Source organism: Miniopterus natalensis, chromosome 8 (assembly GCF_054644295.1).
Source record: "Miniopterus natalensis isolate mMinNat1 chromosome 8, mMinNat1.hap1, whole genome shotgun sequence".
Classification (NCBI taxonomy): Eukaryota; Metazoa; Chordata; class Mammalia; order Chiroptera; family Miniopteridae; genus Miniopterus; species Miniopterus natalensis.
The window spans coordinates 62,452,501-62,480,123 of NC_142088.1; the positions used below are offsets into that span (position 1 = coordinate 62,452,501).

Consider the following 27,623-nt stretch of genomic DNA (forward strand, 5'->3'; position numbering starts at 1 on the left):
ACTGGCGATCGAGCCTGCAACCTGGGCATGTGCCCTAGAGCTCCTAGGATCCTAGGTTGATGTTCAACACCTGAGCCACACCCGGCTATAACTGGTTATCTTAAACTAGAAGTCAATATTCTAATTTTATAAAAGAACCACATAAAACAGAAATGTCTAAAGTGTCAGGATTACTTAATAATAACTAGTAGGAAATAGAGCTTACTTTTGCTTGCAGTCCTTTTATGGAGTTTTTATTACATTTTGAATAGGTAACATATTTATATGTTTCATAAACTAAAAAGCAGATTTTCCTTAAAACTCTGGTGTGCTAGGGTTTGATGTAAGGTGACTCTATTAGGCCTTTTCCCTGGGAAAACTTATGTCAGAATCTTAGGGTTCCCAAATATCACAGAGAAGATTTCTCCAGTATCCTGTATATTTACCAGGGGCTAACTTAGAACAGAAGTAAATAAACATTTCACTCTTTTTTTCCGTCATGGAATATGTTATGGACTGACCAGAAATTCTTATGTTACAACCCTAATCCCCAGTGCGACTGGATTTGTGAATAGGAACTATATATACGTAATGCAGGTTAAATGAAGTCATAAGAGTGAGGCCTTAATCTGATAAAACTGGTGTTTTCATAAGAAGAGGAAGAGGCATCAGAGATCTCCAGCTCTCTGAGCGTGCACAGAAGAAAAGCCAAGTGAGGACACAGAAGGCAGCATCTACAAGCCAGGAAGAGAGGCCAGACTGTGGTACGCAGCTAGACAGACAGAAGCAGAGCAAGGGTGATGGGCCCGGTACAGAAGGTTGCCAGGGTGAAAAGCCACAGGTGCCTAGCAATGGGCAATTGTAGGTGGGACCTGGACCCTAGGGTGACCTTTTCTCCCCTAGCATATCACTGGTCATGCAGTTTGAACCCCGTGACATTTCCTCCCTAGAAATTACATCTAGGCCTCACTTATATTTCATCTCAAGGCACAGAAAAGCAGCAAAACCAGACAAGCAGCACCAGGACTGACCTCAGGACAAGCTGCATTGGAGCTGACCAATCAATCAGTGGAGACCACAACCCTGAAAGGACACACCTGGAAAGCTAATGAATATTCTACTGAACTTTTCCCCTGGGACTTCCCCTAAGATCTCCACCCTTAAAACCCTTAGGACTGAGGACCCAGATTGCTCTCCCTCCTGGGAGCACACCAGCACCTTTCCCTTCTCCCTCCCCGTCCCCCTCTTGAGTCATCTTCACCTTCCTCATTTCTAAGCTCCAAGAGCCCTTCCTTTGCCTCTATAACTTGTTTCCTAAGCTCATTTCTTCTACAAATTACTTCTTCTACCTCTGTGATTTTCTGAATAAATGTTCTCTTATATTTTGAGTCTTGACTCTGAATTCTTTCCTAGCCAGAACTCAAGTACTGAGGCTCCTGAACCCAGGTCCTGTCTGATCCTAAGGGTCTAACACCTGGTGCCTTCCCATTGCTGCTAATGAAACCAGAAAACAACCTTTGTCCTCAAACTTCTTGCCTCCACCCAGGACTGTGAGAAAATAAATTTTTGTTGCTTAAGCCATCCAGCTTAATTCCATTTTCCCCACTCTAATTCCATTTAAACTCCAGCTCAAGTTGATTTTTGTCTTCTGATTACTGGCCAAGATACAACTGGGGTGAAACACAGATATTTTTATATTTGCCTGTATGGGAGTGAGGTTTGAAAGAGTCTTTGGAAAGTTGGGATTTTTCTTAAATTCTCCATATGTTTTCCAAATGACACCACTCCAATTGCTTAATTATTATTTTTTGTTTAATACACTAAATTTCACATTAAATTGCAGGCAATATTGAATATTGAACCCAATTAATTAAATAAGTATTTTTGAAAATGTTAATACATTTAGCATCTAAAACTATCTTGAATACCGCTAAGAGTGCACATAACTCACTTTAGGAGACACATTATAGACCAAAAAACAGCATAAACTATATTATATTCATTGTAATATAACATTATAACATTATAAGTCTAATGTTAAATAGATCACCATCGATTAAATTAAAGTGATCCAAAACCTGATTGGTGTATTAGGCCTTTCGCATGAGCAGTAGGTGCCTATTGTACCATATAATGAAATCTTAGTAATTTCATTTAAGTTGATCTTTATGAAATGTGTTTAATTATAAATTAATGCAATGCATGTGTTCTTCACTGAGGAGTAACTATTAGTTTTAATATATACAAGAAAAAATAATACCATGTTTTATTTTTGTACCAAATAACCCAGTTATATTCTCTACAGTGATCAAGTCTCAATTAAAAGTATGCTTGCTCTTTACTGTTATGGATTAAAATGGAAAATCATGATGTTCTTCAGTAAGATTTTGACTTTGCAATCTATGATTATAACTAAATAATAAGGCCTTTATAATTATTTTGGAAAAAATGTATTTTGTACTTACCAACAATGTCAGTCATAAGACCTGAAATTTTCTCATCTCCTGTTACCCAAGGACGTTTTCCTGTATCATGGCCATAGGCTCCCCTGAAATTAAAAAGGGACATAAACATTCTTAGCTTGTGTGTGTTTGTGATTTTTCAAACATCAGCATTAGCAACTGAACAATTCTAAATTAGTTTTATGGTGTGTTAATGATATAAAAGCATGCTTTCTAAAACCAAAAGTAATACTTGAGAACTGTATTTTAACTTATTTTAAAATTCCTTTGATGTGCTTTTTCTGGGGGGGGGGTGATGGTAGAATAAATTGCACATGTACTATTTCATCTTTTTTTTTTTTAATCCAAGATACTTTTTTTTTTTTGAGGATTTTAACACTATTTGAATACTCTATATACCTGTAGCATATGGAATATCTATACTAAAACATACTTTTTTTATGCTAAAGATCAAAATTATTATAAATTCAATGATAAAATCTAGCTATAGTCTGTATATTAAATAGAACTATATAAAATGTAACTATACTCGTGATGACATTTTAGGTAAATAACTTGGCAATAATCAAAGCCAATATTACATCTTGACCTATTTCTAGCAATTTCATCTATCATATTTCAGCTTAATTTCATTATTCTAGTAAGCCTCCCAGTAGGCATAATGGAAAAACAAAAAATACATGAGAACTTCAACTCTCAGAAAGTTTCCATCAAAAGGAGAAGGCAAATAAATACATGTGAAAAATATAGAAGAACTTAAAAAGGGGTCAAGGGTGTGTGTATGTGTTACAAACTTGTATCTTAGGAAGCTTCTAATTAAATTGTTTTTCATTTTTATAAATTAAAAACTATGTAAACTTGGAAAAAAAAAGAATAAATGTGTGTGTTTTTTAATACAATGCAGACTATAAATCAAATTCAGTAAGCTGGCAGTGGTGAGCTGGTAAGCCTGTTCTCAGAGGTGAAATGTGGCAGAATACGCTATCCCCAAATAGCTCTGTGGTATGTTATCTTGAGCTGAAGGCACTTGAAAAACATCAAATGCAGGGAGAGGCTGTTTCTAAACTTCCCTATGTACCTAAAGACAGATCCTCCAAAATAAACTCAATTTCAATACATCCCCTCTTTATGAATTTCATCAATCAGGGACAACTGACTTGTCACAGAACAGATTAGAAGTCGTAACCATGCCCAGGCAAATTTTGTCACAAACCATATACTGATACTGTTGTAATAACCTGGTTATTATTTAACAGGAAAGGAATAAGGGGAAGAATAGATAATATAGGCATGTCATTTATACTGCTTTTGCTAGAAAGCTGTAATTTAACACTCTTCAAGTCTGTTTGTTCCCTGCTGATGAATGGGGGAGGGGGCTGAACAAAGACAGTTTGGATGCATGCCCAACAAGGTCTGAGTGACATGGGAAGTTGCTTACCTGTCTGTCGGTCACACCTGGGAACAGGTAATTGACCAGAATTACCTGTTCCTTTGAGTGTGGCCACCTCAAAGGCTGTAAACCTGAATATTTAAACTTCGGAACAAAGGGAGTTCTCTCCCTTGGCTCTTGGCTCAATGGTTTGCTGTTTGAGCCCAAGACTCCTATTGCAGGGGGTGCATTTTCCTGCATTTGCCCATGTGGTCCTTGGCCTTGTGGGCTCCACACAATGGAGTGATGGACTTTAATTAGCCTGAGTGCTGAAATGGACCCGGCTGCAACATGGAATAGAAGCTCTGGCCACTGGCCCTCCTTTGGCTCTGCCTGACCACCCCCCCCCCCCGGACATTTTTCAGGACTGGGTTAAGGGACCTGGGACTTTACAACCTGAGGAATGTAACTCCAGCAAATAAAGCCTTTTATCACATCTCATTCTCCTGTTGGAATCTTAGAAAATCCGTTTTCTAAAGATTTCATAAGTATGCAGCTCCCATGAGCGACAGAGATGTTGGATTCTCCTGTAACAATAATTCCCATCTATTATTCATGGGGCCATTCATCTTTCCTGAAAATCATTTCCTCTCCTCCTTCCCTTTCCATGTTAAGATGGGATTTAAGGCTGAATTCTAAGTCACCTTGGGGAGTTATTAATTTTCCCTTGGGTATCTTCTATGTACATATAAGAAATACATGTTAATAAACTTGTTTGATTTTATATTGTTAATCTGTCTTTTACTATAGGTGTCTCAGCTAACCACTGTTAAGGTAGGGGGGAATTCTTTTTCTTTCCCTTGAGAGCAGTGGAAAAACTGGAGAAGAAGAGCCCTGTTTTTTAACTTTTGCTGATTTTCATGGTGTGAATACCCCAATTGGGGCTGACTTCAGGGTATCAACAAAAATCCTGAATATTTAAAAATTAGCTTTCACCACCTGGTCTGAGCCAGTTCCAGGTCACTACTAGTTAGTTATAAGAAGATAGTTTTAGAAGCTTATTGGGCCTAATTTTCCATCTTTGTAAAAGGGACGATATGTTCCTTTAAGGATTGCCATAAAAAACAAATAAAATAACATGTAAAAAAGACTGGTACATAGTAGCCCTTTTCGAAGTCTTCTTTTCTAATGTAAATCTCATGCTAAAACTCCTTTCATGGGCATGTGGTGTACAACAGGATTTTAAAACTAGTATTTCAATTACCATATTAACTGAGATGAAAGAAGAGGACTTTCCTTGAGAATAAATATAAACTATAAGATCTAAGGAGGCAGAGAAGGGCAATTGTTAGTTATTATTATTCATATTATTATTGGATAGCCTGCAGCTTGGCTTAGTCTTGACTTCCAATATAAATGCTAAAGACAAAAATCATTATCATTAAATGGTAGTTAAAGGCAGATACTTGGATCCTTTTTTATTTTAATCACACAGAGCTCCATGGTCTTCGCTGATAGCACAATGCATCTTATTACATTTAGGTAGTAAAATTCTATGTTCTGCCTCAGAGAATTTATATCTCAGAATATTATGCCACCTACTTCTCACTCTGGTAGACACTGCGGTAGCGGTAATAATCTTTAAGAATATGTTTCTTCCTGCAATGCTTTCGGCATCTCTATCCCTTTAAAATATCACACACGGAGTCTATTTCTTCATTTTGTCAGGGCACTAGCCTGGGGTAGTAAAATGTACTTAGAGAGTGTTACCCAAATAAACTTAAAGCAAAGTGGCCTGTCATTAGACAGAATTGATGCAGGTTACAGTGCAGTTATAAACATTTGTATTAGAGAAAAAGATTATATTGCTCTCATTCAAAACTGCTTAAAATAGTTGCAGCGTAGTTGCAACCTTCCTTTACGAATACTGGAAAGGCAGAGAGGGTGGGAAAGAGTTAACTCACTTTACCAGTGTAGAAGACAGTCAGATAAACACAAGCATAGTAGGACTCATGGGCCAGGTACTGAAGGTCCCCAGGGCAGAAAGCCTTGAGTAGCTAGCAAGGGGAAAAACTGGACTCGGACCTTTCCCTCAGGGTGACCTTTCTTCCCCAAGGGTAGCCTATCTCTGGTCATGCAGTTTGGACCCTCCCTTGACCTTTCCTCCCCTGGCATGTTGCCAGCCAGGAGGTAGACCCTTTTAAAGAAGGAACAAAGGAGGCAGATAATGTCTGGGAAAACATATTTGCCAAGGATGAATCTGATAAGGGGCTAATTTCCAAAGTGTACAAAGAACTCATAGCACTCAGCAAGAGAAAGACAAACAACCCAATTAAGAAATGGGCAAAGGACTTAAATAGACAGTTCTCCAAAGAGGACATACGAATGGCCAAGAGACACATGAGAAAATGCTCGACATCGCTAATTATCAGAGGGATGCAAATTAAAACCACAACGAGGTATCACTTCACACCTGTCAGAACGGCTCCATCAACAAATCAAGCCCACTGCTGGTGGGAATGCAGACTGGTGCAGCCACTATGGAAAACAGTATGGAGGTTCCTCAAAAAATTAAAAATGGAGCTGCCGTTAGACCCAGTGATTCCACTCCTAGGAATGTATCCTAAGAATCCTGAAACATTCATCAGAAAGGACATATGCACCCTGATGTTCATAGCAGCACAGTTTACAATAGCTCAGATCTGGAAACAGCCCAAGTGTCCGTCAGTAGATGAGTGGATAAAAAAGCTGTGGGACATTTACACCATGGAATACTACGCAGCTGTAAAGAGGAAGGATCTCGTACCCTTTGGGACAGTATGGATGGTCCTGGAGAATATTATGCTGAGTGAAATAAACCAGGCAGCGAAAGAAAAATATCACATGATCTTGCTTATACGTGGAATCTAAAGAACTTAAACTGACGAGCAGAATAGATTCAATGACATGGAAGCATAGTTGAGACTGACAAATGCCAGAGGGAAGGGGAAGAGGAGGTGGAGGGGGAGAGATAACCAAAGAATTGATATGCATATATGCGCAACCCAAGGACATGGACAATGGTGGGGAGAGTGACTGGGGAGGGAGAAGGAACGGGGGGGGGGGGGGCGAGGAAGGGTCATTGGGGAGAAAAATGGACATCTGTAATACTTTAAACAAAAATAAAAATTATTAAAAAAAAATTTTAAAAAATAGCCTCATACAACATCCAAACAAGCCCTTGTGTGGCCATTCCCTGAAGCATTAAGCCTTAGAGATAACATCTAGGCCTCAGCTGTGTTGGAGCTCCAGGCCCTAAAAAGCAGCAAGGACACACTGGTGACACCATAGCAGACACAGAAAACAGCTGCAGTGACTAATGACTACCCCCCAACCCAGTCATTGACCAATCAGTGGAGACATGACCCTGAAAGAATGAAAGGACACACCCAGAATGCTGATGAATATCCTGTTGAGATCCTCTCCTGGGACCTCCCCTGAAACCCCTTTGCAGCTCTTGCTCTCTCTTGCTCTCTGGAACATGTTCTAGCCTTTTCCCCTCTCCTTCCCCCAGGCATGTATATTCTTGCTTTCTTTCTCCTAAATTCCAAGGACCCTTCTTTTGCCTCTCTAACTTGTTTCCTGAGTTTACACAGCCCAGCTGGATCTTTTATTTCACGGCTCATTTCTTCTACCTCTGTGACTTTCTAAACTTTTGTTTGTATTTGAGTCTTGGCTCTAAATTATTTCTTAGCCAGAACTCAGGTATCAAGCTAACATTCTGGTGCCGTTTTACTGCTAACACCAGGGCATCTCTTTCCATGAATGGGGTGTTTTCTGAGATGTCCATGAAGCAGTACTTACTCATGGAATTAGATTTCAGGATAAAAAATATAATTAAGAACTTAATAGAAATATAGATCCTCTTTGAAATAAGACCATGCTTTAACCATTCTATAAAATGAAAAGTGATCCTGCTTTTAAAAGCACTCTCCTCAATAAGTAAATAAATAAGAATTTACAGTCTTTCTTCATGACATCGTAACTTTTTTTTTCTCTCTGACCCAATTGATGATCAGTAACATTGATATCAGGAAAATCTCTGTAACATGTTACACCATGTATTCTCTTACTTATACTGAAGGATGGCAGATTATGCCCCGCTAAAATTTTACTCTTTGGCATAGGATTATTTTGAGCAGATGGCATTTGAAAAACAGCAAATGAATGGAAAGGCTATCTCTGAACACTCCTTAACCTGCTTGAAGACAGATGTTCCAAAAGGAACTCAATTGTCATAAATCCCCTCCCAGGATTTTAACCAACCAGGGAAGATTGACTTTTGTCACAGGAGAGGAGATAAGAAGTGAGCACCACATACAGACAAACTGTCACAAACTATCATACCTACAATCTATTCTTCCAAGGGCCCATTTGTATTTCCTAAAAATAATTTACTCTCCCCTAAGTATCCTACATCTCCCCACTTTTCCCTTCTTAAGATAATATATAAGTCCTAGAATCATATAGCTTTTTAAAAATCTTTCTTTTTTATTAAATGATTTTTAGGGAGAGAAAGAGATTTGTTGATCTACTTATTTATGCATTCATTGGTTAATTCTTGTATGTGCCCTGATTGGAGACCGAACCCACAACTTTGGCAAATAAGGATGATGCTCTAATTAACTGAACTACTCAGGGCTGCATCACTTTTTTTGGGTTGTGGACAAAAATGGGGCCACTCACTAAACCTGACAAGCTCAGGGGAGACCTGCAAGGTGGGCCTTACAAACTCAGAGACCTGAAGTAACCATATCAGATGGTCTGAAATTAAAACGTCCTAACTAAAAGCGAGTCACAGAAGGTAGTTATGTCGTAGGTTAGTATCTTTCTTGAGAAAAGTCAGTCTTTAGGTGTAGATGTTTCTTAAAATGACAGGGTATTTACTTTTCTTTTTTTCCATGTGATGCCCTCATATGAGTTCTGTAATATTAAAAATTAATAAATTTTACACCTTTTCTCCTGTTAATCTGCCTGTTGTCAATTTATTTTGTATACCCTGCTATTACACTTAGGAAGATAGAGGGAAAGCCTTTCCTCCCCTACAATACTCTTTTTAAAGAAAGAAACACATTTAAGGAGACTGCGGTGTCTGCAGGAGCACACCACTCCTGCGTGCTTCCCCAGTGCCCTTTCTGCACACACACTGCCATATAAAGTAAGTCATTGTCTGCATCTCAGGTTGTTTGTTCCTCATATGTAATTCAGTGAGCTATTTTCTTTTTTAAATAATCTTACTTAAAATACCACAGTTTGTAGATGAATCCCTATAAAGACACAACTATGGCAAATTGTACTCCCATGAAAAAGAAAGAAAACCATTTTTCTAGCTGATGTGACAACACAGAAGACCTAAAATATTGTGATTATAACTTAGGGACATAAAATACATTTTTCAACTTAAAATTTTGCTCTTTAGGATTGGTATATCTTTCCCTTCTAGCTTAACTTCACCTCTATGGTTATTATCCCCTACTATTCTCCTTTAAATAATCTAGGCATTAGTAAATATTAAATATAAAATATTCTAAAAAATTCTTTAAGCTTATTACTTATTACCCATTCTAGCAGATCCACAGGGTCCAACATATAGATCTTGTTGGTTCTTATTGTTATAAGACCATTTTGCTAATAATTATTATACATCAAATGGTTCAAATCACCCTAAATGTTTTCTGTTTCAGAATATTATCTAAATATTGTCATTTCACAAAACAAATACATTCTCCAAAGTAAATGTTATTAACCTAATTTAGAAATCACAAAGTTGAAAATGATATTGAGACATAACAATAAGCATTTAAAAAATCACAGACCTAAGTTCTTTATTTTCAGTTTTGCCTTAAATATCTTGAAGTTTTAGAAGAAATTACTTGGGTCCTAAAATATTTCAGGAATGCCTGTATTCTTGACCTTCCTTTAGTATAAGAATCAGAAATGGCACCATGTGAATTATAAGATTGAGCTACTTTATGACTAGTGATGGTTTATTTTGTAGATAGGCAGGTAGCATGTCTGCCATAGGCCATAAAAGATGAAGACACGGAAAATGACAACCATAAGCCAAAAGGCATTTCCTATCTTACAGGTCGTGGGTGGCCAGTCAGAAACTTGATATCACTATCCCAGCGCAATATTTCAGTTAAAGCACTCTCATTTTTATGTTACTATTAAGATTATAAATTGCTAATATTATTTTTTCTTGTTAAGCAATTTCAATGCACAACAGCCGACTAGAGTGGCATGAAGATTACTTTAAACTGAAACATGTGAACGAACATCAGCCAAAGAAAGAAACAGTATCTAAATTTAAGCAGAGCCTCCCCAAAATACAGCTGCCATTAACTCCCCTCAGAGGGAAGGTGACATAGCACCAGGAGGTGAATTCAGTTGCCATCGAGCTCCTCTTTGTGGAAATTCCAGCCAGGAAGGATACTGCACATTATCAACAGGATGAAAGGCCTGATGGAACTTTCCATAAATTCCTACTGAAGCCCTAAAAGGGTCCTCTTTTGTTAAGCTGATGTATAAGCTGTACTCCTGGCTGCTCAGGGGATCACTCCTTGGAGAATGCTTCTGCATGCATGTGAAAGAAACTTTTCTCCTGTTAATCTGGCGGCTGATCGCTAATTTAGAGGCCCCCAATGAAAGAGCATAAATTGGTAAAATTAAAGCTTTGCTCCCAATAGAACCTTAGCTGGAAAAGGTCAGAATGGGGTTTTAGAGTAAATACTTAGGAGTAAAAAAATAATGAACTCTTTTGAGACCAAAGATGGGGGACGAAGTAGGAGGTCACAGGAGTGCAATCAATCACCTCAAACACCATGACATCCATGGGCAGGCAGGGCCATGGTGTTGACTTGGCCACCTCCAAATAAAAACAAAATAACTAATTATAACAAGGACAAAACAAAACAAACTAGTTACCTAATCTTTTGCTCAGAAGAAATTTTCTTTTTAATTTAGTTTGCATTGCTTGAAGCATTAAAACGTACCTCCTTTCTGAATCATCTAATGAGAATTAGGTAAGAGGTTTTAAGATTATGTAATATTCTATTGTCACAGGGTAAATGTAAAATTAAAAAGTAACAAGAGAAGGGACACTTTCCTGAAATATAGCTTCAAAATCTCAAAAATAACCAAGCAGTCCCTTAATAAAGAAGGAGAATTGTAGGGATCTGAAGAGGATAGCCAGGCAGTATTTTTGAACTGCATAGAGCATTGGAACGCACAGCTTCTCTTACTGAATATCCAAGAGGCAAGGACATCCTCTGAAGTACAAATTCATTCAATTTAACTCTGCTCTCTTTTACTTTAAGGCCCAAAATGAATATCAACCATTTTTATTAACTCTGACCCTCACTTTTAAAATACTAAAACCTGCTAGTGCAAAATGCCTCCAAATGTAGTGATATTTATTTTTCAATATATGCATAAGTGTAATGCTGATAAAGTTATAAGCAGCTTAATAAATTATAATAACCTCTATCATTTTTGTAATAAGTTGTGAACTTATATTTTTAACCACTAAAATTAAGAACTTTGCAGTGTTATCTAACAGTTGTGGAAGTAATTATTTACACATTCAGTGTAAATTAACTTTAATGAACAGATACTCTTTCCAATGTGAAAGACCAGCAACTTAGAGAATAAAGAGAGAGAGGGAGCAGACATCCTGAGGTTCTGAGAGCAAGATGTCTTGCCTTTCAAGTTCTTACATGGCTTGGTATCATCTTCCTGAATTTTTTGTTTCTGACCTTCAGCTTTGTCTCCCTCTTCATAACTACTCTTTAGATTCTAAGAATCAGAAAACGTTTAAAAAATATTTCTACTTATTATTAATATTTTAAATATCTAACAATTTTTAAATAATATACAAATTTTAAGATGGTTAAATATATTTTGAAAATATTTCTGCCCGGCTGAGCGTGGCTCAGGGGTTGAGCATCAACCTAGGATCCAGGAGATGGTGGTTCGATTCCCAGTCAGGGCACATGCCCGGGTTGCAGGCTCCATCCCCAGTTGGGGGCCTGCAGGAGGCAGCTGATCAATGACTCTCTCATCATTGATGTTTCTCTCTCTCTCTTCCTCTCTCTGAAATCAATAAAATACATATTTAAAGAAAAAAAAATTTCTAACTTCAGCTTTATGAGTAGTTACTGGGGAACAATAAGAAGTACAACAGAGTAGGAATTTATAATACAGCTAAGAATATGAAACTAATGAAAATAGGCATCTTTAAAAGGCTTATTAATGCAATAGATTCAGGAGGGATAATCGGTGTGTCTGAGAAGGTTGGGATTAAAGAGGTTAAGGATTTAGGTAAACGGAGTGTGTAAAAGGGTTCATAGGCAGAAAAGTAAAAGTAGAACAAAAGAGACGGAAAAAAGAATGGACCCTGATTTGAGATGCCTGCACGGTTCCAGTGAGGCTGTTGAGCTAAGCCCAAGTGGAGCATCTTCTCAATAATCATGTTCACTTTGGGGAGGAAAGTGCCTTCTGCTCAACTCGACCGCTTGCTCCACCCCCAACAATTTTTATTTCCTTATTTATAAAAATTACTGTGACAGAGTTTAGCCAAGAACTAAGCATAAAAATCCTAAATTAAATCCTAAATGTCAACTCCCTTGTTAGTCATTAAAGAAGTGAAATAAAATAATTACATATGGTTTAAACGTAAGAACTCAGGAAAGAGATTTAAAAATTTTTTAAAATGTTTTTATTGGTTTGAAAGAGAAAAGAAGGGAGATGGGGAGAGAGAAACATCAATGAGCGAGAAACGTCAGTGTAGATTGGCTATCTTTTGCACACCCTGGGGATTGATCCGAGCATGTGCCCTAACTGGGAATCAAACCAGGGGCCTGGCGCATGGGTTGGCACTCAACCACTGAACCACACTCGCCGGGTAAGACTTAAACTTTTAAATATTTAAAAAATTTTTCTCTTGACTCTGCCAGTAACTTGCCGTACGACCTTATTTACTGACCCTCAGGTATTTCATCAGTAAAATGATAGTATCAAACGACATGATTGCTTAGATTCCTTTCTACCCTAAAATTATATTTTATACCTGCCAAACGTTAGACTATCAAGTGTGATTTTTAAAATTTTTCTGTGAGATGTTGAATGACAGCTTTTGAAATCATACTTACATTTTAGCCCACTTATCTAGTTCTTCTTCCAGATACGTTTTAACCATTTTTGGTTGAAGGCCAAGAGAATTTCCCAAGAGATAGATAGCACTTTCATCCTTATCAACTAATGATAAATCAACTGAAATAGAAGAAAATATAGAGAATGCTTATTCAATTAATTCATATTCTTCCATTTGGCAACATCCCGTACAAACAATTAATGGAATTAACTTCAAGAAGGATAATAAATAAATTCAATTCCTTCGAAGGATAACATCAGGTTCTGTGAAGAATAATTTTTTCCATTTATATTTTAAAATATAACTTACACTTATAGAAGCTTTTCTTGAGATCTTTCATATTTATTTTGCTCTATGAGAAAATCTAAATTATTAGTTACTCCCAATCATAAATACCTGAAGGAATTATAAAATATATAAAAACAGTATTTTTAAAGGGAGTTATAGTCAATTATTTGTAGTTAATGCACACTAATAATAATTATTAATATATTGTATATTCTATATTATGTATACTATATGTTATATATATAGTATAATTTCTAGAACAACCGTTAAAACAAACAAAAACACAACTATACAAAGATATAATTCAAAACTTGATATATAACTTAATGCTATACCAAAAAAATCCCCCAAAACAAAACATGATTTAAAAATGGCAAAAAAGGGGGGAAAAAAAAAACTGTAAAAAAACCCTGAAAACAAATAATAAAGTAGTAGATCTACATCTAAACATATCAATAATCACATTAAACATAAATGGTCTAAATGCAGAAATTAAAAGGCAATGATTGCCAGAATAAATTAAAAGTGACCCGACTATATTCTTTGTATAAACATTTTACCTGTACTTTAATTATAATGATATATATTGGAATAACATAAAAGAGTGGAAAACAACATGCCATGAAAACACTGACAAAAATGAAACTTGATCAGTATATTAATATGAGACAAGGTAGACTGCAGAACAAGCAAATTACCAGGGATAAAGTAGGATATTGCATGATAGTAAATGTATCAATTAAACAAGAAGATGTAACAATTTCAAATGTGAATGCATTTAACAACAGAGTACTAACATGTACAAAGCAAAAACTGAAAAAACTAAAAGGAGAAATGGAAAAACCTACACAGCTATTGTTGAAGACTTCAATGTCCTTTTCTCAATAATTAATATAATAAGTAAATAGAAAATCAGTAAGGATATAGAACTGAAAAACACCATCAAACAAATGAATGTAATTGATATTTATTAAACACTCCAGCAAACAACACAGTAAACATTCTTTTAAATGCACATAAAGAGTTCACCAAGACAGACTATTAAATTGAGTAAAAAAAAAACACAGAGCAAATTTAAAAAAATTGAAACCATACAGTGAATGCTCTGTGGCCATAATAAAATTAAACTAGAGATCAGTAATAAAAAGAAAACTGAAAAAAAAATCTGAATACTTGAAAATAAAACAACATACTTCTAAATAAAACATGGGTCAAAGAAGCCTTTGGAACTTAAGTTTTGGGAGGAGTACTTTGATATGGCACCAAAATCACAATCCATAAAAGAAAAAAATCCATAAAAGAAAAAAGATATATTAGGCATTCCATCCCCTAAACTAAAAATCTCTGTTCTGTGAAAGATGCTATTATGAGAATTGAAAGATAAGCTACAGACTTGGAGAAAATATTTTCATATCACTTATTCAGCGAGTGATTTGTGTACTGAGTGTATAAAGAACTCTGAAAAATCAATAGTAAGAAAAACAACCCAATTTAAAAATGGTTAAAAGACTTGAGCAGACATTTTTTAAATGAAAATATGTGGATAGTACACAAGTTCAGAAAACAATTAATTCTTAGATTCATTAGCCAATAGGGATATACATATAATTACCAAAATATGATATTACTACATACTTTGTAATGACTAAGAAAAAACAACAAAATATGACGATACCAAGTGCTGGTAATAATGGGGAATAGATACACACAATGCTGATTGCAAGGCAAAGTGGAAAATGGTACAGATACCCTGGAAAACAGACTGACAGCTCCTTATAAGTTAAAAGTACATTTGCAGCATGATCCCACAATCAACTCATAGTGTGCTAGACCAGGGGTTGACAAATTATGGTCTGTGTGTCAATTCCAGCCCATGGTTTGTTTTTGTACAGCCTGCAACCTCAGAATTTTTTTATTTATTTACATTTTTAAGTGGAAGAAAGAGGGGGGGAAAAAAAAGGGAAAATGAATATGTAGCCTGCCAAGAGTAAAGTACTTACTATCTCACCTTTCACATGCACAAAATAAGTTTGATAAAAACTTTTTTCGCACAAAATCTATACATGGGTGTGTGTATAGCCATTATTCATAAACACCCAAACTGAACACAACTCAAAGGTCCTTTTTAAAATGAAATCAAACAGAAACTGGCCTTGATGGTTCTTGAGCAGATTAAACCAGTTCAGACATCTTAATTTAGCTAATTAAATTAAGTAAGTCATTGTGAAGAAAAAACAGTCACTGCCTTTATAAGCTGCTTAGTAACAATATACCCCTGAATCTCATTCCATGTTTTGGTTTGAGTGTTCCTGGTTTGCAAACTGCCTTCTTGGTGTGTGCACAATAAATTGTTACTAATTACTACTTCAGTGATTCATTGGTTTTACTTTGACTATTTCTGAAACTTTGACATTCACAGCATCAGAAGTGGGATCCAAAGAAGGCCCCCCCCGCCCCCGAAACCCTGTTCTGTTGTTCGGTAAGCCTCTGCTGCATCTGAGCTTTGCTCTCTTTATGTTGTGAGCTCTCCAACTTTATCACGCACACTTACTTTCTGTTTCTGTTTGTTTGTTCTGTTCTCTTTCTGTTTCTTTGCTAACGTTTCATGATAAGTCATTCGTCTTGTTAAAAAGGGGAAAGCACATGATTTTTGAAATGGCTGTTGTAAAACATAGTGAAGATGTTTTAGGGAATCCAAAGGCAAGAAAGGTTCCATTTCCTTGTCCAGGATTTTGTTTTTTTCTGAAAAAGTTGGGCATCTTTTGGATAAGTTGGAATTGTAATCATCATTCTAGGGAAACCTTGTTTTAAATGAGTCCACTTTAAGGGGCTTTCTTAAAAAGAGAGGATCTCATACTTCTAGGAGACAACATGATGCATTCTTTGCTTGGTATACAGAAACTTCTGAAAAACAAAATGACTCCAAAAATAGCTTTAAAAGCATGTAAATAAAAATATTTAGTAAAAGAGTTTGGTCATTTGAGAAGGTAACCATCTGACAGAAATACAGTTTGGATCCAACTATTTTGTTGAGTCTGACCTGAGACATAGCTAATTTTTTTTAAACTATAAGACTTCTGTTTGTGCCTATCTGTGTGTTTATGTGTGTGTATATATATTTATAGGTGCATGCTATGTTTTTACATCAGGATGGTATTATAAAAACTAACTTGTAAAGATAGCTGTTCAAGTATTTTAAAGCCAACAAGAGTTACATAAACTGGGTATACTCTTGAAAACATAGAATCCCTCTCTCTCTGTTTTGTCTATGGTCTTCAGAACAACCCTCAACATTAGTGCAACACAAGCTGAGTAAAAACAAGTTTTACCTGTTCTCTAATAACATCTCAGACACCCTCTAGGGATAGAGGAAAACTTACTTATTTTTATAAATTTTTCTATTAGAAATCTAGAGCAAGCTTAATATTTAATGGCAAAATATCTGAAAACAACAGGCTATGCCTAGAGCTTTTTCTTAGGATTTTTCTAAATTCCAAAGGAGTTGTGACCCTTTCACTTGTTCAAAACTTGTTTATTGATATTCTTTTCCATTATCCAGAGTCGCTGAAGAACATTTGTTCTTGGTATTATGCTAGTCTTTTATAATAATTTGAGATGCAATATCATTTTTAGATGTTCTTGGAAGGTTTTAATAAGCTACTGGTGATACAGTCTTATCTTGACACAAACACACACACACAAAGGAAATTTCAACACCAACTGTCCCTGAGTCTGAGACTCTTGTGCCTTACAAACTTGAGTAGCCACTGGGCTTATACTCACCTCTGTATCCATGGGGTTCACTGTGCTCAGGTGCCATCTCTGCCTTGTTTCCTGCCCAGACTACCCTGGGAAAGATAACACTTCTCCCAGCCTCCCATCTGCCCTCAAAACCCTTAGCGTACTACCTGAGAATAGAGTGTATTTTACTTGCTGTTTGTGTGTTTATTAGGTCTCCTCATACCACAATAAAAATTTAAGTATGGACAACCTTGTTCTTTAGTTCACTGCTAAACTGTTCTGAAAACAGTTTCTTGAACACAGAAGTGCCTAAAAATATGTGTCGAAAGGATAAACCCTCAATGTGTAAGAAGTGCCTAGGAGTGAGAATAAGAATTAATGGATCCAACTCAGTATGACACCATCCTAAGCGATCTAGAACAAAATCCCCTCAGAGTCTCCGATTTAGCAATTCAGGGGTGGGGCCCAAGGACTTGCGAATTCTAGTAAATTCCTTGGTGATCCCCATGCAGCTGGTTGAGAAACCACACACTTTGATAATACTTAATTTATATGAACTTTTGGGGTTTAGTGAAGTAAATTGTTGTGTGCTTCAAACTGTGCTTTTTGAATAACAAAAAATTGTTTAAATTATTTTTTCTTGATTATTCATATAAGGCTTAACTTAAGACTTCAACTTTTATTTTCAAATAAAAATACTATATTTCATAGCCAGGGATGCAAGGACTTGGTTATTCTTGTTGGAATAGCGGCTCTTCTGTATCTGGGGAAGTCGCTCTGTATGTTAGGGACTGGGAGGCAGGGGGATTGAATTCTAAGAAGGTAAACATTTTTCTTGGAACAAACTTAATCACCAGTCACCAACAGACTGTTATCGTGGCTAGAATTCCAGAAATGGTGTATAGAAGTTTATTTTCTATTTATTCTTTGTGGATTATACCACTCTGGTTAATAGCTGGTTCTAAGTATAATAGTTAAATTTTTAAGATCTTCATTCTTTAAATGCAATTCTTCAAGCAGGGCGGCTACAAACTATGTAAACATGAAATTCTCCTGAGAATGCTTCTGAATGCCAAGAACCAGGGTCTGTGATGACAGCAACATCATAGCATGTAAGACCCACTATGCAGGTTTGTGTTTAATATTTGTATTTGTTAATCTGAAAGTTCAGACAAGATTTTTAAGTTGTGTGTAAGTATCTCCTAATATAATCTGAAGAGGCCCCAAAAGTCCAGACAATACTTTACTCAAGTTTTCAAGTATGATGTGTTGTCTAGTCTGGTTCTGAAAGCTTAAATCTCAGTGGGAAAGTGGGATCTTGCGCTTTTGAATCTTGTGATTTGGTGGTTTCTTCATTTAAAACGTAACATTCTCCATAAAACTCTGTTTCAGTTTCTTTTCTTTTCTTTCTTTCTTTTTTAAATCCTCACCTGAGGCTATTTTGTTCCATTGCTTTTCAGAGAGAGTGGAAGGGGGAGAGAGAGAGAAACATCGATGTGAGAGAGATACATTGATTGGTTACCTCCTGCACAAGCCCCGACAAGGGCCGGGGATCAAGCCTGCAACTGAGGTACATGCCCTCTGCTGGAACTGAACCAGGGCCCTTCAGTCCTCAGGCCAGTGCTCTAACCACTGAGCAAAACTGGCGAGGGCTAATGTTTCAGTTTATTTTTTTCAAGCTCTCATAACTTGGCAGTGGTTAATGGCTGTAGCTGAGGCCCTGAAAGGCAAAGACTCATCCAAGCTGTCCTGAGATTCCCAGAAGGCAGGGGAATGACTATCTAGGTCAGAGTTTATGTCGTCTTCATCAAATAATTCTTCTTTGACCAGAGGAGCTGAAGAGGGTTTCAGACACACGGAAGCATAATTCTGGCCATACAAAAAACCTCAAAGTTTCTTCTGTCTTCTTCTCAATCAAAGTCTCCTTCAGAACTTGAAGTCAGTTTGCCTTTGCAACTTGAGGACACACCTGCCCTGAACTGACCTAGAAGCTTGGTTTGATTTGGCAAATTTCCTCTTAAAATGCTCAGCACTTTTCTTACTTATGCCTACTACAGTTATTTCTGAACTACTGTATTTTTCCCCCAGAAATTTCTGAAGCTTCTAATTTTTCTCGCAAAGGACTATTTGAAGAAATCTGAATATTTACTTCTAAAGAAAGTTCACAAGCAGCAGCTTTCTCCTGATGATCTAACCGGCAATTGCCTATCTGCTCAGTAACATCTATTACTGTCTGTTCTTTGTCTTCTTGCTTGAAGTTAGTTTTCTGACCAGCTTTCTTTTTCATGAAGCTTTCCTTTCTGTGCAGCTACAGCCTTATACTCATTGCATCTGGTCTGTTTCCTGGTGGAATGGACACATCTAGACACACATTTATGAGCAATGACTGCTTCCTGGACACTAGAGGTGATGCACTAGGGAGTTAATGTCTTTGACTTTCTTGTCTTAAGATGCCTTTATTCTACACAATAACATTAAGCATTTGAGGTAGGACCCAACCCTGAATTTCCAGGGTTGAACAAAAGACCATTATTTAGCATCATTCCCCAAGACAACTCAGCCCACCCTGAAAGCAGGATGGACCACTGGCCACTTTCTCTTCTCAGTGCTTCTGCCATGTTCTTCCTTGTCTGTATAATATCACCAACCACCCTTATTGGGAATATTTTGGTACTATTTCTGGTCACCTGCTTTGCTGTGTCTGTTTTTCTTATTACTCATGAAAATGAATAAAATAAATTTTATTAAAATTTGAGGAAATTACAACTTTCAATAAATGTCAAAAAGTTCTAGAGCGCTGATTGCTGAGCTATAGTTCTTATTGCAAGCTGAGAAGGCCACCTACAGCTCTGTGGTACTCCAAGGTTCAGCTCTCATACCTCAAATAGGAGTTCATCAGACCTCTCAGGCAGCCTATGGAGGGCACACAGGCAAGGTCACCAGAGCTGACTTGCCTCAGTTGGGTCAATACTTGTGAGGATTTCCACATTGTGTGCTGCATGTCATGGCATCCCTTCCTTCCCATCACTGAAAGAATATTCTTAGATTTAAATTCCTAATTTTTACATATGAACAGTGTTTTTCATTCTTTAAGCTTCAAATAAAAATGCCCTTTCACTCTAGGTTCTAGAAAGACCTAGAAGATTTTTTTTTTCTGTGATCTCAGAACACTTCACTCACAGCCCCATTTTATTTGGTCTCTTGTAGCTGTCATTTGTATCAATGTGTTTCTCAATTGATATTAAGCAACTTTAAATTGGACATAGGGTTTTCTCTTATTTCATCATTCCTTAATTCTACAGGATGCCATCCTGTGTTACATAATAACATGGAAGCTAGTTAAGACAGTTATGTAACTCAGTCTCACTCTAAAATCATATTAGCTGATTCTCTTGGGTTATGAATATCCAAAATTGTACCTGTCTTACTTAATCTGAAGAAAAGGAAATTAAGCTCTATTGTAAAGTATGTGAAACCAATTTTGGTGCATAGATTCCATTCAACCTGGTAGACTTTTTCATTTAAGTAAAATGGAGCAAAGCTGAACGTGAAAAATTGTTTTATATTTTGATACCTATGTTACCTAGTTTTTTTCTTTTTAACAGAATATCTCTCTAACCAAGAACAGAGTCAGCTTACTCTACTATTTTTTTTAATGCATTATTCATTTCTTAATCATAAATTATTTTCTTTCTTTCTTTTTCTTGGAAAATCTTGCTGTAAACTAAGTGTCACAAAATCAGAGATATTTTAATAACATATTGAAAAGGAATTGTTTTGGGCTTGAAGTGCTTAGGGAACAAGCAAATGCATCTGCCTATAATTTTCAATCAGTCACTCTATTGTTCAGAGCAGTAGATGACAGTGTAAGCACCCTGTAAAGATTTTGTTCAGAAGAGGAGAGGAAACATAAAAAACCTGAGGCTAGGGTAGGCTGACAGGCTGATTTAGTAGCACCAGAAACCTGCTGTTTTTCAGACAATGGCAATGGCTCTATTATGGAATGGAACAATGGTTTTCAAAGATTTATGGTAAACACTTGCAGTAACCAAAAAAAAAATTAATAAATTGATTAAGAAAAATAAAAGCCTTTCTAGCATTCTCACTTGGAGGTAGATCCTTCATTTTGGGAATATAAAAATACTCCCTGAAGTGTCTCAGCTTATCTTCCTCATCGAGACGGAGGGCGACCCTCTCATCTGTAGGATGACATTTCAGTTCAGATGCCAGGCGTTGCACTGTGTCAGCTGGTAACTCAAGAGGTAAAGGCTCCATTATAAGTTGTTCTCTAAAAGTGAAAACAAAAATTAAAAATAATTAAGCCACCATCATTTTCTGCAGAAAATTAGCCTTTTGGGTAAAACATCTTTTTTTAAAAAAAACTAAGATTCCCATCTTCCCTACTTCAGAAATAATAATTATACAAACAGCATTAAACTCCATGTCCGAGTTTTTCTCATGTATAGAATGGAAAAAATAATAGTCTCTTAGGATGTTGAAAGGATTGAATTAAATAATGGTGCTCTTAATAAGTGCTAGCTCCTTTTATTTTTATTTTCTGGGAAATGAGCCAAATGAGTGACTGTCAAACACTTTTTCTTCTAGATGCCTTACTAGAAAGTAACAGATAAAAGTTAAAGATCCTTTTGTGAAAGTGTGTGAAAACAGTGCCCCACCTAGCTTTTCCTCCTTACCCTACCTCCACTATCCCAACCCCAGCGATTCTTATAGTTTTAAAACTATGGGGATATATACAACAGAACTTTAACAAATTCTTTACTGTGAATGAAAACGATGTTGATGAAAAGGTAACTTTACTTTAAATAATATTAGTCATTTTTGGCATATGAAGACCAAAGAAATCTGCTTCCTGCTGATAGTGAGAAACTTCTCCTTCACTACCATATACATCTTTAGAACAAAGCAGGAACCTGTCATGTTTCTTGAAACCACAGTCTACTCTGTTTAATCATCACTGAACATTCCCCACCCTTTTGGAAAGAAAACAATCTTTCTAAGGAGCTAAATGAAAATGGAGATTTAAATACATATTTTAAATTTCACCCAAGTTTTATATGTTTAATATATTTCTCAAAGTTTTTGAAATTGAGTAAGAATAGTATTTGAGGGGGGAAAAAGGGTTTTTTCCTAAGGCTAGCTTGATTTACGTATGTATTCGTTTGCTGGCTTCACTTCTATATTCCTCCATTTATTTCTTCTTTCAACAAATATTTATTGAGCACCTACCATGTTGCACCATGCACTGGTTGAACAGCAATGTATAAGATAATGTATAAGTAGCAACTCTTATGGAGTTTACTTTTTAGGGGGAAGAATAAAAAAATAATTAAATTATATAATTTCAGATAGTTTCAAGATCTATGAGTAAATAGAACAGAGTAATGGGGTAGAGAGTCACTGAGGTATGGAATAGTTATTGGGGGCTCAAGTGCATCTCTTTGGGGCAGGGATAATCACTTCTGAATCATGTTATGGAGGAGACCTGAATCTGGAGGAAGATAAGAGCAAGTGCAAAGGCCCTGAGGTGGAGATGGAGACTTAGCCTGTACAACTAATACACTAAGAGAAGTAAGGGGAGGGGGAGCCTATGATTTAAGAGACACAGAGTCAGAAATTAGTCATGAAGAATAAAGACCAGAAAGGAATTTAGAAAATTTTCTAAGTTTAATGGGAAATCATTGGAATATCTTGAGTAGAAAAATAATATGATGTAATTTTACATTAAATAAAAATCACTTTTTCTGCTCTTTGATGAATTATTAGTCAAAAAAGAGAGGTAAATTAAGGCTATTTTAACAGTTCAGGGGCAAATGTCAGTAACTTAAATGTGGTGAGGGGAAAGGTAGAAAGAAATATCTGGATTTATAATATATTTTGGAGACAAAGTCTAGATAATCTATGGTAAAGACAGGAAAGTGGATAAACTTCAGCTTTGGGAGAAATACCTAAAGAAATACCTCAGGAAGAAACATTTTGAGGAAGAAAATCAGAGTTCTATTTAGGACATCTTAAGTTAGAGATAAATACTGATCATCTAGGTAAAAATATCAAGCTGGCTCTTGAATATTTAAGCTCAAGGCAAAATTGGATCACAATATATATGTTTGATATTTTTCAACTCATAGAGTATATTTAAGGCCTAAAATGCTTAGGTACCAACTAAAACAAACGTAGATAAAGCCCTAGAATAGCAATTTAATTATCTTTCTTCTACTCCCCACTCTCCTTCCCCTTACCTACCCCAACACACAGTGTTAAGCAATAATTACATGTCTGAGTTTATACAATGCCTGTAAAATAAACATTTTTCCTGTCCTCTAAAGTTAAATTCTTCTGCATATTTGACCTCTTCCTTTCTCAACTGCCAATGATCTCCCCAATGAGCTATCCTTTATATTTCCAGGTAAAGATACTGAGCTTCACCCCAGCAAGTTTTTCAGTTTTGATATCAGTAATGCCTTTCCATTGCTAAAATTCATACTTCTATACAAAAGTCAATTATTTCACCATTGAACTTGATGATTCTTTTAATATCTGACCATACTAAATTATTATTTGTTTTCTTCGTGAAATTTTCTCTCTGTGATTTTTCTTATGCCATTTCCTTTTTCCAAAATGTTCTACTTCCCTTTGTACATACTCAGATCCCAGTCATCCTTCCATGTCCTAGCTCAAATGTGGCTTCTTCATGAGTCCTGTCATGATGTCTCAGCTAAAATAGCATTTCCTCCTCTGAACACCTCTAATACTTAAGAGCAGGCATCTTGTAATAAGTAACTCATTCTGTCAGGTACTGTATTTATTTAGATATATATGTGGATGGGAAATATCAAACACGCTTGTTGTGCTGACAACTTGATTCTAAATGAGTCTCTACCTAAATCTTTCTGATGAAAGAAACTGCCTTCTGAGTAGAGATGACTGTAACTCTACCACTTGACATTATCAATTGCCTGGTAATCATTAATTAGACCTCTCTTGGACATTTGACCCACTAAAGACAATGGTTTTGTCAATGGTCTGTGAACAATTTGCTGTGAAAGCTCTGGCCAAATACTCATGATGGTGTTTAGCCGAGCATATAATCAAATTCATTCAGGAATGAGCTGTGAGATATCGTTCTTCATTCAGTCAGAAACATGAGCAAAATGTAAAAGAGTCATAGAGAGAAGCAATAAAATGGTAGAGTATAGAAGGAGTATTGTCATGAGTGAACCATTTTTCAGTCATATAGAACCAGATTGTTAAGGAATGAAGTGATTCCAGCAGTAAGAATCACTGTTAGAGAATAGCTGGAGATGGAACAGCTATGGTTCCTGAAAAGGTTACAGGACAAGTCAGTCTGGAGAGTCATTGAATCCTTCCATGCAGCAAACTATGTGGAAGGCCTGGGAGGCTGCCTGCTCTGTTGCTCTGCCTTACTATCAAGTGTGTCTTTATTACAAACCCATTACTTATGGCAGCTTGATCTAGTTGCTGGTCTAGGCTACTGAAATGTATTCTATTCTGGGAGGCCTGAATCTTGTTTAACTTATCTTTATAGTCACCCTATTGTTGAGCCTTTTAGATAGAGTGTTCCTCCAAATTGGCAGTTGAATAAGAATATACAATATAGCTGGGTAAGTTATTTGACATGACAAATGACAAGTTACTAGAGGGATACCTTCTCCCATTCCAGCTACATGGGAAATAGAGAAACACTTCCAGTAAGACTCGAATCAAGAGAGCTTGTCTTATATTTGGAACTTTCTTTGGAGTCAGCATTTCATTGGGGTTAACTCTCAACTCTAAATGGGGTTACATAAATTAATATATGGATTATTTTGTTACCATCATATTCCAGTAAAATTCAACTTTCCTTACCTAAGAAATTATTTATATTTATTCATTAGTTTCTTTATATTTGTTGCTTTATCAACCATTATACTAATACTGAGGGATCAGTTTCATTCCTTCCATTTTGGGACTAAATTCTGGAATAAACAGAAACAGAAACAGAAAGATGCTAAAGCTCACTCTATGGGACTACTTTTTGCTGAGGAGCTGAGCCAGCAGTCCTGCCCACTTCATGGCATGTGGGTGGGATGTGCAGAGCAAAATCCCTGGCTAGAGACTTGAACTTGTCACTTTATTTTTACTTGCCTCTTGCTCCTAAGGTATTTCCCCCCCTCTCACTATTTCTTCAGTCCATTCCCTTTACTTCTTGTTTCAGTCCTGTACTGTCTGCAAAGCACCACAGGCTATGAATCCATCTACTCTTTTACTCTTCTATTATTATTATATTATTATTTTATTTATTAATTTGAGAGAGAGAGGAAGAGGGAGAAAGAGAGAACGAGAAATCAATTTGTTGTTCCACCTATTTATGCATTCACTGGTTGACTCTTCAATGCACCCTGACCAAAGACCGAACCTGCAACCTTGGTGTATAAGGATGATGCTCTAACCAACTTAGCTACCCCGCCAAGGCTCCATCTACACTTTTTAATCAACCCTTCCCATTCAGTGCCCATGATGCCACAGTTCCCTCACTACAAGGAAGAAACTTATTCACTCATAATGATGTCTGCTTAATTCTGCATTCAAGCCACCAGCTAAGACAATTAGCGCTTTGCAAGACATAGTTTTATACTTTGTATAGGTTTACTTTTTGCAAGTAAATTGACATGCTGTTATTTTGAAATAAATTCAATTCAAGATAAACAAAACTCCAAATCTTGTATTTTACATATTTAGTGATAATTTTATGAAGATGGTGGGCATATACACTATGGTCTTGGGCAAGTCACCTAACCTTTTTGTGTTGCAGTGTCACATAAAACTAAATCAAATATTACTTTCTTCAGAGGATCATGATTAAAATCAAATAAAATTAGTGAAGTAAAGTACTTTATAAAGAGATAAAAGATATTCTCATAATATACTTCAATATTAATACCTTGTGATGCAAATTGCCATTTTACCTTCAACTTAGCTTCTGAAATTTTGTAAATTGTATTTTCACAATTTTATTTAGACAGCTAAAACTTCATAGCTAAAAGTCTTATAATAACAAAAATTGATTGTTCCTTTGGAATCTTGGAACTCAGGATCTCCTAGTCACCCATGGGTCTAAGGTTGAACAGTTAAATAAATGATTATGAGTACTCAGTGGTTAATCTTTACACAGTTTTAAATGTCATGTCTGAAATGAGCAAATTGTACATGTGAGTTCAAAGTTTAGAACCTGGTAAAGCAAATTATAAAGGAAGTGTGTAGCTTTTCATTAAGAGGGGAAGAAAATGTTATTTAATATATGTGCATAAAGCAACAATCTTTAAGCCTATCATTGCTTGAGAAATAAGTGACATCGCTGTCATAACTGCATATTTCATATCTAGGATTATATTAATTACATTCTGATCTTCACGTTAATAAGATCATTGCATTTACTCCCATTTACTACCTAAATAACACCCCACCTTTAAAAAAATGAAAGCAGGAAAGTAAAACAAACTAACAAAAATATTTTTGCTATGTAGAAAAGAGTTTTCACTTTCTATTCTTAGGCAAATACTTCATAAAGTGAAAGAGGAAGTGACCTGTTTAAGAAATAGATATTTTCATTCTCTAAATATTGAATGACTAAATAGTATCATAAGACAACTAAAGAGTTACCAGAAAACAGAGGACATAAAGCTCATTTAATGATCTGAATTTTGATCTAATTTTACCGTTTAAACTCAAATAACTACAGGATTAATTTTAATTAATCAAAAGTCCTGTCTTGTAGTAGATGAATTCAGTAAACTATCGACATGAATTATTTTTCACTACATTGACAAAGACCCCTTCACTTGATACAAAATTTTACGAGCTATAGACAGGATCTCTGGAATTTTAAAGGAATGGCAATTAGAGGAATCTATTAGTTTTATGGCTATAATTTAGAGAAAAAAAGAAAAACCAGGGAAGAAGCCTCTAAAGCTTTTGACAATGATACCAGCAGAGAGAATATCCCTTATGAAAAAATTCACTGAATATATATTTGTGTACAAAATGTATACCAGTGTCTCAGTGCTTACCTGCTGGGATTTTGATGGGGTTCACAGCTCTTGGTCTCCTTTAAAACAAAACAAAACAAAACAAAGCTCTCAAGAGTTCCTTGCAGATTTCTAGACCAGACTTCAGGGTTAGAAATTCAAGTCACTTCTGCTCAGACTCCACCTTGTGGGGAATTTATGAGCTAACTTTAGTTCCTCCCACCCTATCTAATGTGATTGTAAATCTCCAGTCACGGACAAACACGTGTGAGCAAAATGCTGCTCTCACTCTGTGTTGCAAATACTAGGAACTCTGTTTTGGACTCTTGTCCCTAAGTTGCTCTGCCCTTTAGACTCCAGTAAACATTTTCTTGTCCTCAAACTACACATATCTCTCGACCTGAGAGTTATATCATATAATAAATAATCCTATAGAGCAAGTAGGGCATCCTCATTTGCATGTGAGCTGAACAGGGGGGTTTGTCCAGGAGCAAAATTCCAAAAGTGGCATCCCTCCCTTGCTTTGGGCTTTGGTAGACTAAGGACTG

The 27,623-nt window shown here is 36.2% G+C and overlaps 1 protein-coding gene and 1 pseudogene across 1 annotated transcript in view; both read right to left on the bottom strand.

Annotated features, from left to right (window-relative positions):
- Nucleotides 1-27,176, bottom strand: part of KYNU (kynureninase) — an 87,623-nt gene extending 60,447 nt beyond the window's left edge. Inside the window, exons 1-4 of the mRNA XM_016196533.2 lie at nt 27,118-27,176; nt 21,139-21,320; nt 13,002-13,122; nt 2,445-2,527 (exon numbers count right to left, since the gene is read on the bottom strand). Of these exons, the coding sequence (XP_016052019.2) occupies nt 2,445-2,527; nt 13,002-13,122; nt 21,139-21,307 (373 nt within the window). The 5' untranslated portion in view covers nt 21,308-21,320; nt 27,118-27,176. The remainder of the gene's footprint in view (nt 1-2,444; nt 2,528-13,001; nt 13,123-21,138; nt 21,321-27,117) is intronic.
- LOC107524580 (putative RNA polymerase II subunit B1 CTD phosphatase RPAP2 pseudogene) lies at nt 17,904-20,021 on the bottom strand (annotated as a pseudogene).
- Nucleotides 27,177-27,623: the final 447 nt, after the last annotated feature.